This window comes from Oryctolagus cuniculus, chromosome X (assembly GCF_964237555.1).
Source record: "Oryctolagus cuniculus chromosome X, mOryCun1.1, whole genome shotgun sequence".
Taxonomy (NCBI): domain Eukaryota; kingdom Metazoa; phylum Chordata; class Mammalia; order Lagomorpha; family Leporidae; genus Oryctolagus; species Oryctolagus cuniculus.
Genome location: NC_091453.1, coordinates 52,722,902 through 52,737,629, shown reverse-complemented (window position 1 = coordinate 52,737,629; position 14,728 = coordinate 52,722,902). Strand labels below are relative to the sequence as shown.

At 41.7% G+C, this 14,728-nt stretch overlaps 1 protein-coding gene across 4 annotated transcripts in view; it reads left to right on the top strand.

The window, feature by feature from the left end:
• The window catches only part of PHKA1 (phosphorylase kinase regulatory subunit alpha 1), a 119,331-nt gene that overhangs the window by 48,398 nt on the left and 56,205 nt on the right, over positions 1–14,728 (top strand). For all 4 annotated transcript variants that reach the window (NM_001165917.1, XM_070066327.1, XM_017349631.3 and 1 more), the window contains 3 exon segments: positions 5,949–6,083; positions 12,001–12,110; positions 13,065–13,209. In NM_001165917.1, the coding sequence (NP_001159389.1) occupies positions 5,949–6,083; positions 12,001–12,110; positions 13,065–13,209 (390 nt within the window).

Genomic DNA, 14,728 nt, shown 5'->3' with positions numbered 1-14,728 from the left:
CCCAGTGGCAGAAACTTTGTATTGAAGGTCTGGTTAGGGGCAGAGGCTTTTGGCCAGTAAATTATGGCTTCTTCATCTTGATTTTGTTGGGTTTCAAGCAGTATGCAATGAACTTAGTTCAGCTTAGTTTCAAATTGCTGTTAGAGTCATAAACAAATGAATGTTATGCTTATATGTCAGAGGATTCCAAAATATTATTTGACATTTGTAACCACTCCTTATTTTGGAAATTTCTTTTCTTATAGTTTTCATGACATTTTGGCTTCCTTATCTATGTTTTCTCTCTGACCACTCTCTCTGGCCACTTTTCCCACTAGCTCCCTTTCTTTTCATGTCTTCTTAGTGACTCTGTATTAATATTGTACTCTTGTTTCTTTTGCATTTATGCCCTGAATTATTTGCTAAGGCTGCCTACCTCGTAATACATCTGCTTCCATGGTTTGAACTATTACATCTTTGGAGAGTACTCCAAGCCTTTATTTCTGTTCCTTACAATCAACCTAAATTTTGGAGCGTCAACTCTGTGCAAAACACTGGACTGACCTGTAAGAATTCCAGTCCAGGGCCGGCGCCGCGGCTCACTAGGCTAATCCTCCGCCTAGCGGCGCCGGCACACCGGGTTCTAGTCCCGGTTGGGGCGCCAGATTCTGTCCCGGTTGCCCCTCTTCCAGGCCAGCTCTCTGCTGTGGCCAGGGAGTGCAGTGGAGGATGGCCCAGGTGCTTGGGCCCTGCACCCCATGGGAGACCAGGAAAAGCACCTGGCTCCTGGCTCCTGCCATCGGATCAGTGCGGTGCGCCGGCCGCAGCGCGCCGGCCGCGGCGGCCATTGGAGGGTGAACCAACGGCAAAGGAAGACCTTTCTGTCTCTCTCTCTCACTGTCCACTCTGCCTGTCAAAAAATAAAAAAATAAAAAAATAAAGAATTCCAATCCAAATACCTATGAAACGTCTCCATCACTTATACTTCAAGTCTAAACCTGACCTCTTCTGTCTCCATCCATCCTATCCTTGACCTTTCTCAAGAGAAGCAGATTGTTTCCACCTTCCTTAGCTCTCTCAATGATTTCAGCCTTGTCCTAGCCTCCTTGAGTGGAAAGTCTGAGGTGATAATTTTACTCTCCAGTGTCATCATCCAATATGATATGAAGTCCTAATGTGAAGCACCTTTATATGTTCTCTGGTCGCTTAACTTTGAGTTGATTCTATGTGGAAAATAATCCTGTGTGTTTTCTAATACTTCTTCTAATTGGCATCCCATGTAGTCATAAAGGTAGACCTTGCTTTTCAATGTATGTAGCAAAGATACAAAGTTAATTAGTCGTCTTCTCCCATAATAAGACTTACTCTTTTTAAATGTACGCTATTTGACTGCATTGAGCACCTGTTTTCTCTATTTCATTCATTGAAGACTTCGAGGCTTGGGTCACACACAGCTTTGCTCTTCCTCTCTAAATCCTGCTAAATTTCAACACTGATGTAGATGTCTCAGAATTCTTGTGTATCCATATGTTTAGTGACCTTTTGGGCTACCTTTACTTTAGCCCCTCCCACTAAGGACCAAATTTTAGGAGTATTCTAACTCAGATATAAAAACTTCCGATATTCTACTCTCTAGAATTATTTCACATTATTTCAGCTTTCTTTTTCTTCCTGTTGAACTTGTCTATTTTCTCCTAGTCTGCCCTTCCCCATCTCATGGTTGATCATCTAAATATTTCAGTCACCTTTATACCATACTTCTGATACACTAACCAGAAAAATCATAGCCCTGATCAATCTTACAGTATTCATTTTCCAATGCTATTTATGGCCTCCTAAAAGCTACTGGGGAAAAATCATACAAATAACAAAGTGGGGCCGGCTCCGCGGCTCACTAGGCTAATCCTCCACCTAGCGGCGCCGGCACACCGGGTTCTAGTCCCGGTCGGGGAGCTGGATTCTTTCCCGGTTGCCCCTCTTCCAGGCCAGCTCTCTGCTGTGGCCCAGGAAGGCAGTGGAGGATGGCCCAAGTGCTTGGGCCCTGCACCCCATGGGAGACCAGGAGAAGCACCTGGCTCCTGCCTTCGGATCAGCGCAGTGCTCCGGCCGCAGCACGCCAGCCATGGCGGCCATTGGAGGGTGAACCAACGGCAAAGGAAGACCTTTCTCTCTGTCTCTCTCTCTCACTATCCACTCTGCCTGTCAAAAAACAAACAAACAAACAAAAAAAAAAAAAACAACAAAGTGGTAGTACTGAAAATCCATGGACTCCAACTCAGCTATGTCTACTGGTTCCTCTTTTAGGCCTCATTCTTATCATTAGCCAGAATTTCATTCTTTTCAACCACTATTCCAACCTTCTCTGCGTTCATCCCCTACCTCTTATCTTTCAGCCTGATTCTTGGTCTGTTACTTCATGCCTGATAATCGTGATATTCTGGTATTTGTCAGTTTCCCACTCTCAGATGTGCTCAGCTTCTACACCACAGAGAATAGATAAGTTGTGAGACAAGAATCCCTCCACCCCCATTCAAATCCCAGGCTTTTATTTATCTGCACATTCCTTATATGTTGGAATGTCTGTAGGTTATATTCTAGATTGTCTTCTCTTTATATATGATTCTTGACCCATCTCAGGGCTTTCTAATGACTCCTCAATCTATCTCAGCTTCCTTTAATTTTGTCCCCCTTGGATGTTTCACATGTATAAACTCAACATGTTTAAAATTAATCAGCTGCACCCTCTGGTACTGCATTACTCATACCTGTTTTTCTCCTGTGTACCTGTGTCATTAAATGACACACTGTTCTCCTGTTATGTAAATAAACATCTAGGGCTTCCTTCTCAATATCTCCTTCTCTGGCACCTCCTGTATTCAATCAGTTAATAAGTTCTGGCTTCTGTACTTCCTAAATAACTCTGAAATCCATTAACTCTAGTACCAATATCATGATCCTCATGTAGGTAATCAGTATCTCTTCCTTAATTTCTACAATAACTTTGAAACTAGTCTCTCTGTCTTCAGTGTAGGCTCACTACAGTCTTATCAGTTTATCCTTAATTGTCAACCTAAATCTCCTCTTTTTTTTTTTTTTGACAGGTTAGACAGTGAGAGAGAGAGAGAGACAGAGAGAAAGGTCTTCCTTCTATTGGTTCACCCCCCCCAAATGGCCGCTATGATTGGCGTGCTGCAGCTGGCGCACTGCGCCGATCTGAAGCCAGGAGCCAGGTGCTTCCTCCTGGTCTCCCATGCGGGTGCAGGGCCCAAGGACTTGGGCCATCCTCCACTGCCTTCCCGGGCCACAGCAGAGAGCTGGACTGGAGCAATCGGGACAGAATCCGGCGCCCCAACCAGGACTAGAACCCGGGGTGCCGGCGCCGAAGGCAGAGGATTAGCCTAGTGAGCCACGGCGCCGGCCCTAAATCTCCTCTTTTTAAGGTGTGGGTGTGGGTATGTTGTTCTTCTCATTATAATTCTTCAGGGGCTTCCCATTACCAGCCTCATTATTACAGCTCACAAGGCTCCTTGTGATCAGGCTCCTGACCCTATCTATCTTCAGCTTTGTTTCTCATCATTGCCCCTTCACACTTCATGTTCCAGCTATGAAGAACGTCTATAATTCCTAGATCGGCCTTATTCTCTGTTCCTGAGAGCCATTGTACATACTGTTTCTTCTGTCTGGAATAACTTCTCTCTTGCTTTTACTTTTACCTCTACAAGATTAACAGTTCCGGCAGAACTCAGTACCAGTGCCATTTTCTCCATGTAAGGATCATATCTGTCTGTGTATTCCTAGCATTTGGGAGTGTCTCGTACATGAGAGGCAATAAATAAAAACTTTCTGAGTATGTCATAAAACATAAAAGAAACAAAAACCTGAGTTGCTTGGGTTGAAAGTACTTGTGTTATTCACTCAACTACCCTTCAGTCTCCTCTAATCCTATTTTTTAAATATTTAGATATTTATTTATTTGAAAGTCAGAGTTACACAGAGAGAGAAGGAGAGGCAGAGAGAGAGAGAGAGAGAGAGAGAGAGATCTTCTGTCTGCTGGTTCACCTCCCAGATGGCTGCAATGGCCAGAGCTGTGCCAATCTGAAGCCAGGAGCTTCCTCCCAGTCTCCCACACGGGTGCTGGGTCCCAAGGACCCGAGCCATCCTCTACTGCTTTCCCAAGCCGTAGCAGAGAGTCGGATTGGAAGTGGAGCAGCCAGGACTTGAACCAGCACCCATATGGGATGCCACAGCACTGGCCCCATCCTCTGCTCCTTTTATCAACTGCATTGCTCCCTATAGAACTCTAAGGCTCAGTGAAATATGGTTTGGAAATCAGTGTTCAAGGATTGAAAAAACAAGATCCATAAGTGAAACATATTCCCTCTTTGATGATCTAGTCCCCGTGTACCTTTCTAGAATAATTTCTTTTGCCACTAGGCAAGGTACTTCATGCTATGGTGATATTGAAGTGCATGTGGCTCCCCTTCATGCACAGCCACAGACTTTTCTCAAGTCCACACTTTAAGTTCATTCTGGACCCTCTACCTAGAACAATAGTCACCCTCCTCTCCCCTTACTTCTCTTGGCTAGCTTATTCATTCTTTCTAATTCAACTTAGTTATCAGCACTTTCAGGAAGCCTTTCCTGAAGCCATCCCCCCAATGCAGCAACCTCTTGGATGGTGATAGCATTTTGTGTAGTATCTCCTTTTATCTAGCAGGTTATTTTATATTCAGTTTGTATGTGTGACTCTTCCATTACCCTGTAAGCTTCTTGAGGGGGAAACTAATTTATTCAACTTTATATCCTTAGTGCTTTGCATGGTGCCTTATCCATTTAAGAACTTAGTAAACATTTATTAATGAATGGATGGATAACCACATGTATTTCCCTGAACTTTTCTAAGCCCAGTACCATTCTTCCTCTGTTCATTTTGCCTGTACAGTTTCCTCTTTTATTTTCATGTTTTCAGTTAGAAGTAATCAAGATAGGGTTATGTCCAGGGGGCTCTCTAATCATCATATCCTATATTTCCTGGTGCAGGCTTCAGCATCTCATTAGGATGAAGCTCCCAAGATAGAAAAATATACAAAGAATAAAGGCATGGGAAAGCAAAGCAGCACTTTGTTAACTATACTTTTGCCCCAAAAGCTCAAAATAGAAAATATTGGTGAACTGAAGTAAACCAAGCAGTACACTGTTTTTCCTGTAAACCAAATCGAACACATATACCAGTACCAGAGGAACAGAAGTCGTGTTTGCCCTTGGTGCTTAGCATCTATCCAGCTGAAGTGTCACTCAGATTATGGCAACTGGCTAGGCATCTTTCTCATAGAGGGAAGATGAAAAGAATCAGGGAGTTGTCTTGATCTCCTCCCTTGTACATAGACTTACCACTTCAGAAGCCTGAGTGTTACAGGAAGAAAAGAGAACTGTCTAGGCCTGGTAGGCTCTGAGGCCAGATAAGTGTCATTCCCATCCCTCCCCACCACCTCCTGCCAAGAAAACATACACAGTTTCAACTATAATACTTGCTGTATTTTGGTGACTGATATCTTTAACCTCAGTTCACCCTGCCTTTTTACCATTCTCTAGCCAGAGGTTAACTCTTGCCATTAGGGTGATCTTTATTATACTCGCATTCCTGGCCCTCACCTTAAGTGTACTGATATGAAAGAGCTTGGGGAATTAACTTTTACCAAATTTATAAGAAAACCTCATGATGGATGTTTTCTCCATTTCAGCATGAAGTCTCAGAGTGTGATGTTCTCTAGGAGCACATAAAGCACATGTGATGTCTAGTCATGAGATGTTTTTCCTTTTCCGCAAAGAGAATATTGTAAAGTACTGTTTCATCAAATTTCCTTAACTATTAATTTCCTCCTCCTTTTTTCTTTAAAAAGAAATTATGTGGCTTAGTTGCCTAGTGAAATAAAATTTTCTGTAGGCCTCATCTATTTTCTCTCCTGTAGTCTCCATCCTTGCTGAAACAGAAGAAATTAAGGCCATTTTGAAGGACAAAGGAATTAATGTGGAGACTATTGCTGAGGTATACCCCATCAGAGTACAGCCAGCCCGTATTCTCAGCCACATTTATTCCAGCCTTGGTAAGTATTATTCGGTACAGTCTGATTTTCTTCCTGTTTTTTCTTCTTCTTGACTTTGTATTGCTTTATTAAACTAGAGATGAGAAGGAATTCAGTGGCTCTGAAATCCTAGTTTCTAACCCTATCCATCCTGAGAAGGCTTGATAATTTTAGATGTGTTTGATGAACCCTTTGGTGCATAAGGCATGATTATTATCAGATGACATTGTATCTTCACTCCAAAAGTGTACTTAACTAACACATTCTACCTTTTCTTGGAATCTATGTTTCTCTTTCAAGTACATGTTAATTTTACAGAGATTGATAGCTCAGGGACTTGTTTTTAAGTCTTTTATCCTTTGCCATGTAATGAATTTGTTGATAATATTTGTAAAACCCTTAACTTAATACTTAATCTAATGATTATTTTTATTTCAACTTAATAGTTTATTAATTTTAAAATAGCATTCAGTTAATTAGTACTTATTTTTATTCAATTTTATGTTAGCTTAAGTGATAGGCATTTAATATTTGATAAATTACTTAAACTGTTAACTTCACAAAGGATATGCAAATTTTCTAAACTGAATAATGACCCCCAAAGATATCCAGGTCCTAATCCCTGGAACCCATGCACATTATCTTATATGACAAAGGGGCTCTGCAGGTGTGATTCAGTTAAAGAGTTTGAGATGAGGGGCCAGTGTTGTGGCATAGCAGGTAAAGCTGCTGCCTGTGAGGCCAGCATCCCATGCAGATGGATGCCAGTTCATGTCCCAGCTGCTCCGTTTCCAATCCAGCTTCTTGCTAATGGCCTGGAGAAAGCAGTGGAAGATGACCCAAGTGTTTGGGCCCCTGCCACCCGCTTGCAAGGTGCTGGCTTAGGGTCAGCCTAGCCCTGGCCATTGTGGGAATGAACCAGTAGATGGGAGCACTCACTCTCTCTCTCTCTCTAACGTTGACTTTTTTGAAAAAAAAGATTTATTTATTTGAAAGGCAGATTTATAGTGAGGCAGAGGCAGAGAGAGAGAGAGAGAAAGTCTTCCATTTGCTGGTTCTCTCCCCAAATGGCCACAATGGCCTGAGCTGCACCGATCCAAAGCCAGGAGCCTGGAGTCTCTTCTGAGTCTCCCACGCAGGCACAGGGACCCAAGGACTTGGGCCATCTTCTACTGCTTTCTTAGGCCATAGCAGAGAGCTGGATCAGAAGCTGAGTCTCGAACCAGTGTCCCTATGGTATGCCAGCACTGTAGGCAGAGGCTTTACCCACTACACCACAGCACCGGCCCCATAAATCTTTTTTTTTAAAGGAATGTTTGAGTTGAGATTACCCAGGCAGACCCTAAATATAACCACAAATATTCTTATGAGCTAAAGACTAGACTATAGAAGTTGGATATGTGAAGACAGAAACAGATCTTTAGGGTTCAGAGGGTAAACTGTGTGATACTAAATGATGGCTCCCAGAGACATCCAGGTTCTAATCTTTGGAACCTATGAACATCAACATTATATGCAGCTGTGAGCCAAGTATCACCAAGGAATACCCACAGCCTTTAGAAGTTAGCATTGGTAGAGGGCCAGTGCCATGGCTCACTTGGTTAATCCTCCACCTTCGGTGCCGGCATCCTATATGGGCACTGGGTTCTAGTCCCAGTTGCTCCTCTTCCAGTCCAGCTCTCTGCTGTGGCCCAGGAGTGCAGTGGAGGATGGCCAGGTGTTTGGACCCCTGCACTTGCAGGGGAGACCAGGAAGAAACACCTTGGCTCCTGGCTTCGGATCTGTGCAGCACCCGCTGTAGCGGCCATTTGGGGAGTGAACCAACAGAGGGAAGACCTTTCTCTCTGTCTCTCTCACTGTCCACTCTGCCTGTCAAAAAAATTAAATTAAAATTAAAAAAAGATGTCAGTACTGCCTAAAGCTATCAGAATATTCAAGGAAATCTTTGTGTCATTAGCTCAGTGATTTTTTAAAAAAAATAGAAAATTTTGTTCTAAAATTCATATGGAATTTCAAAGGGACTCCGAATAACAAAAATAATCTTCAAACAATAACAGGATAAAATTTGAGGACTTGTACTATGATTTCAAAATATACTGCAAGGCTAAGTAATCACAAAAGTATACTACTACTGGTATAAAGACAGATAGATAAAACAATGCAATAGAATGGAGAGCCTAGAAACAAATCTTCACATATACTATCAAATAATCTTCAACAAGTATGCCAAGGCCATTCAATGAGGAATGGACATTTTTTTTTTCAGCAAATGGTGCCAAGAAAACTGGATATCCACGTGCAAAGAATGAATTCAGACTCTTTGTTTACACCATATGCAAGAAGTTAATTCAGAGGCAGGCATTTGGTGCAGCAGTTAAGATGCTGCTTGGCCCACCCACATCCCATCCTATATCAGAGTCCCCGGGTTCGAGTCCCAGCTCTGCTTCTGATTCCAGCTTCCTTCTAGCACACATCCTGGGAGGCAGCAGTGATGGCTCAGATTTTTTTTATTTTATTTATTTATTTATTTATTTTTTTTGACAGGCAGAGTGGACAGTGAGAGAGAGAGAGACAGAGAGAAAGGTCTTCCTTTGCCGTTGGTTCACCCTCCAATGGCCGCCGCGGCCGGCACACCGCGCTGATCCGAGGACAGGAGTCAGGTGCTTCTCCTGGTCTCCCATGGGGTGCAGGGCCCAAGCACTTGGGCCATCCTCCACTGCACTCCCGGGCCACAGCAGAGAGCTGGCCTGGAAGAGGGGCAACCAGGACAGAATCTGGCGCCCCGACCGGGACTAGAGCCCGGTGTGCCGGCGCCGCAAGGCAGAGGATTAGCCTAGTGAGCCGCGGCGCCGGCCATAGCTGAGATATTTTGATCCCTGCCACCTGTGGAAGAAACTCAGATGGAGTTCCAGGCTCCTGGCTTCAGCCTGGCCCGACCCTGACTGTTTTGGGCATTTGGGGAGTGAGCCAGTAGATGGAAGATATCTCTCTCTCTCTTTCTCTCTTGCTCTCGCTCTCGCTCTCGCTCTTGCTCTCACTTTCAACATCTTCCTCTTTCCCTCTCTCTCTCTTTCTCCCTCCCTCCCTTCTTTCAATAAACATAAAAGCAAATTAATAAAAAGTTTTAAAATTTATTTTTAAATTAATTCTATATGCATTAAAGACCAAAATTTAAGACCAAAAACTGTAAAAGTATTGAAGAAAATGTCGGGAAAAAGCTTCTTGATCATGGGCCTCACAATGATTTCTTGGATATAATACCAAAAACACAGAAAACAAAAGAGAAAAGTAGACAAATTGACCTTCATGAAAATAAATTTTTTGTGCATCAAAGGATACCATCAACAGAGTGAAAAGGCAACCCATAGCACAACAGAATGTATTTATAAATCTTACAGCTAATCGGGGATTAATATCCAGAATATACAAGAAGAACTAAAGTTTTACAACAAAAAGTAACCAGATTCAAAACTGAGCAAAGGACTTGAATAGTCATTTCTTCAAAGAAGATATGCAAATGGCCAACAAGGAGTTGAGAAGATGCTCAGCATCACTAGGGAAATACAAATAAAAACCATAATGAGATACCATTTCACATACATTGCAATGACTGTCACAAAAAATATAGCAAATAACAAATGTTAGTGAGGATGTGGAGAAATTAAAGCCATTCTGCACTGTTGCAATGTAAAATGGTACAGCTGCTATGGAAAAATGACAAAAAAATGAACATAGAATTACTATATGATCAAGCAGTTCCACTTCTGAGGATATACTCCCAACAAAGTGAAAGCAATGACTCAAGCATATATTTTCTACACCAATGTGCAGCATTTTTCACAATAGCCAAAAGATAGACACAACCCAAATGGCCATCAGCTTTCAGGGCTGGGGAATGTCTGGCCCGCAGGCTGTATAAGGCCCACAAAATCATTTGCTCTGATCCTGCAAGGCAACCGCAGGTGGAACTCAAAATTGTAGCAGGCTGTTTTGTATGGCCCACAGATGATGTTAAAAATATCCAAATGGCCCTTGGCAGAAAAAAAGGTCCCCTCCACAACCCTGATGAAGCTGAAAGATATTTTACTAAATGAAATAAGCCAATACAAAAGGACAAATAATATATGACTCCAGTTATATCTAAAATAGTCAGATTCATAGAGACACAAAGTAGAATGGTAGTTGACAGAGACTGAGAGGAGGAGAAACAGGAAGTTACTGTTTAACGAGAGTTCCAGTTTGGGAAGATGAAAACCTGAATATCGACGGTGATGCTACTTGCACAATGATATAGATGTGCTTACTGCCACTGAACTGTACACTTAACTATTATTGAAATGGAAAGTTTGTGGGTCAGTACTGTGGTGTAGTGGTTCAAGCCATTGTCTGCACTGCTGGCATCCCACATGGGTGCCACTTCAAGTCCAGGCTGCTCCACTTCTGACCCAGCTCCCTGCCAATGCACCTGGGAAAGCAGCAGAAGATGATTCAAGTGCATGGCCCACCCTGCACCCATGTGGGAAACCTGGATGAAGCTCCTGGCTCCCAGTTTGCTGAGCAACGAGTGCACCCACAGAAGCAAGATCTAGGGGAAAAGTTTGTTTTCAAAGGGCTTGGGAGGTGGGCGCTGTGGCATAGTGGGTAAAGCTGCCGCCTGCAGTGCCAACATCCCATATGGGCACTGGTTCAAGTCCCAGCTGCTCCACTTCCAAGCCAGCTCTCTGCTATGGCCTGGGAAAGCAGTAAAGATGGCCAAGTCCTTGGGCACCTGCATCCACTTCCAATCCAGCTCTCTGCTATGGCCTGGGAAGGCAGTAGAAGATGATCCAAGTCCTTGGGCCCCTGCAACCACGTGGGAGACCCAGAAGAAGCTCCTGGCTCCTGGCTTCAGATCAGTGCAGTTCCAGCCATTTGGGGAGTGAACCAGTGGGTGGAAGACCTCTCTCTCTCTCTCTTTCTCTTTCTCTCTCTCTCTCTCAGCCTCTGCCTCTTTGTAACTCTGCCTTTCAAATTAAATAAAATAAATCTTTAAAAAAAAACTATTTGGGTCTGGTGTTGTGACATAGCAGGTAAAGCTGCTACCTCCAACACTGGCATCCCATATGGGCACCTGTTTGTGTCCTGGCTGTTCCACTTCTGACCCAACTCCCTGCTAATGAGCCTGGGAAAAGCAATGGAGGATGGCCCAAGTACTTGGGCCCTTGCTACTCACGTGGGAGACCCGGATGAAGCTCCTGGTTTTGGCCCAGCTCAGCCCTGGCCATTGAGGACATCTGGGGAGTGACAGCAGATGGAAGCTTGCTGTCAGTTTTTCCATCTGTTTCTGTAATTCTTTGAAATAAATAAATAAATAAATCTTTAAAAAATAAAGTGGAAAATTTTATGTATACTTCACTGTGATTTGAAAAAAAGAAACAAAAAGGAAGGAACAATGGATAACCCTGATTGTGACATTAATCTCCTGAAAAATGTGTGCTTTGCTGTGCAGACGCTAGAATATGACCAAGACATTAACAGTTCTCTGTTTCTAGCTCCCATAAAAGTGAAACAACACTAAAAATGTACCATTTGTGATCAATATAACACTTAGGATGAAGCCTAAAAGTCCCGAGGGAAAAAATGTTCTAGTCAAAAGGGAAAAATGGTAAAGAGGCAGTGTTTCTGTCAGTGCTGACATGAAAGGATATAACTATTTCTTCATTGCAAGAGATTTTGATTTCATAGCTGCCTTTTGGAAGACAAAAAGAAATTCAACTAAATATGACATAGATATCATTTAAAAAATAGGTTCCAATTTCAGAATATAAAAAGAAGGCACCTTAAACTCGAGGAAATAAGGTGAATGTGTGTACCTATGTGTCTGTATCTGTATGTAAAATGTTTGCTGTTTTGGTTTGTACACTACACATATCTTGACCATTTCCCAATTCTGTGTCAGGATGCAATAATAGAATGAAACTCAGTGGACGACCCTACAGACACATGGGAGTACTTGGAACTTCCAAACTCTATGACATTCGGAAAACTATCTTTACTTTCACTCCACAGGTGGGTTAAATAAACGGAAATGTGCATTGAGGTGAATGGAAATTAAAGAGAAACATTGCAGAAAGAAATCATATACTGTAGTTGGGATAAGTGTAGAAGAGTTCCACAGAGCCATGAGTATATTAATTTGTCCATTAAATGTTTATTGGGTTTAACCGAATTGAACTTGCAACACAGACTTTATGACAAGTGATTTTGATTACCAACAGTAGACTTGGGGTATTGCAGAAGTACTAAGGGTTTTACAAATGTTAGAATGTTCACAAAGGTTCCCGTTACTTTTAAGGGCTAAAATAAGATGCATTTGTCAATTATAAGTAAAACACAGTCTCTTTTATTCAGCTAATGATTTATGTGTTTTCTTTATTTGAGGGGAGGGGACTATTTTACATGCTTAGGGATCTTCAATATCTTCTTCACAACAAAAATGTCAGGACTGTTTTTAGTAATTTAATTAGTTAGGACTGTTAAATATAAACATTATATACATTATATATATTATTAGCCTGATATTTATTAGCTATATTATAGTAGCAAGCCCAATAATATGTGTGTGTATGCAGAGGAGCAACTATTTTTTGGGAAGAAAGCTTAAAGTTTGTATTTATCATGTACATTTGAAGTACTGCAGCTGAGGGAGATATAAATGGAAGATTAATGAACCATAGATTCTATTTATGACTTTGCCATTTGCAAATTATTTTTCATTTATTGAAAGAAGATAAGCCCTTAATGGGTGTACTTGAAGATACTTGGTAAACTGTAACACCCTGTGAATATGTCAGAAACTCTTGTTATATGTACCAATTAACCACTAAATACAAAGGGAAGTATTAGGGATTACATTTGAGGGCATTTGAAGCTCTTTTTTATCCTTATAAGTCTGTATTTTAAAATATTATTTGATAGTTATGAGAGTCAATTATTCTGAACAATTACTTTTCTTTTTCTCAGTTTATAGACCAGCAACAGTTCTACCTGGCTCTAGACAACAAGATGATAGTGGAAATGCTTAGAACAGACCTCTCCTACCTCTGTAGCCGCTGGAGGATGACAGGCCAGCCTACTATCACCTTCCCCATCTCACAAACCATGCTTGGTAAGGGCTATCTGAGGCAAGTAATGCATGTGTATTTTTTTTAAATAAATCATATGCTTAGCCTTTTACTATATCAGAATTGCTGGAGAGCTATTTCTTGTGATTCATTCTTTCAGCAGTACTTATCAGCTCCTCTTTCGTGCCAGGCACTTTTATAAGCACTGGGAACACATGGGGTGAATAAGTATATGAGGTTTCTACTCTAAGGGAGCTTAGGTTTTAGACCAAGACAATTGATAAATATGTAGCAAATAAACCCATAGACAAGTATATTTCAGATAGCTTGAAAGGTATGATTTTTTCAAAATGTATCACAGAATAACTTGATTGGGGGCTATTTTAGAGAATTGGATTCCAGATCAATTTGCAGAAACTATTCTCTTTAAGGACAGTGCTACTACATTGTGCATCTTTCTGACTCCAGTGGAGCTGCAAGATTTATTAGATAAGTTCTCAGGCTTCTCTTTCCAAAGCCTGTCTAACTGGGGCAGTAACATCTAGCAAGGAGAAAGTGAAAAGGCTTTTGGTGTATCTTTCTTTCTTTTATTCCTTTTTTTTTTTTTTTTGGATGTGTTTCCTGATATTGCTCACTTGAAACTGGGTGAAAGGCTTTATTGTTTGTTCCTAGAGGACTAGAGCCAATACTGAAGCAACTGCTTCCTTTCTGTGTCTCTGCTGTTGCTTCCAAAGAGCTGTTTGTACTGTCAAATTACACAGAATTCTTTTTCATTAAAGAAGAATCCATCATCACAAATGATTCAAAATCCAGACAGAGTCTTAGGGATTTTGATCACATCTCAAAAATCCTTTCAAATTATTGCAATTGAGGAAGTAGTGAAGTCTTTCTTTACTTAAAACGGTTAACAAGTACCCAGTTTAATAACTACTGTGGTCCCAGAATTGTCCTCAGAAAGGAAAAAGTCTAATTCAAGTGGCAAAGATTATACATAAGGATAGTAGAAAACTGTTCAAGATAGTAAGTACAAACCCATTAGATTAGTATTTTGCAGTGAATCAAATCAAATTGTGAAGGACAATTTCTCAACTGAAATGGAATTTATGAGATGTCAGTAAATAGAACAAACTGAATAAAATGGGCTTTGCATGTTGGAGTATAATTTATAAAGAAAATTAGTAAGTAAGGTAGGATCAGATTGTGAAGACATTGAAAATAAACAGAACTGGGGCCGGCGCCATGGCTCACTTGGTTAATCCTCCACCTGAGGCGCCGGCATCCCATATGGGCACTGGGTTCTAGTCCCGGTTGCTCCTCTTCCAGTCCAGCTCTCTGCTGTGGCCAGGGAGTGCAGTGGAGGATGACCCAAGTGTTTGGGCCCTGCACCCCATGGGAGACCAGGAGAAGTACCTGGCTCCTGGCTTCGGATCGGCGCAGCGCAATTTGGGGGTGAACCAACAGAAAAGGAAGACCTTTCTCTCTGTCTCTCTCTCTCTCTCACTGTCCATTACTCTATCTATCAAATAAAATTTTTTAAAAAAGAAAATAAACAGAACTAATTTT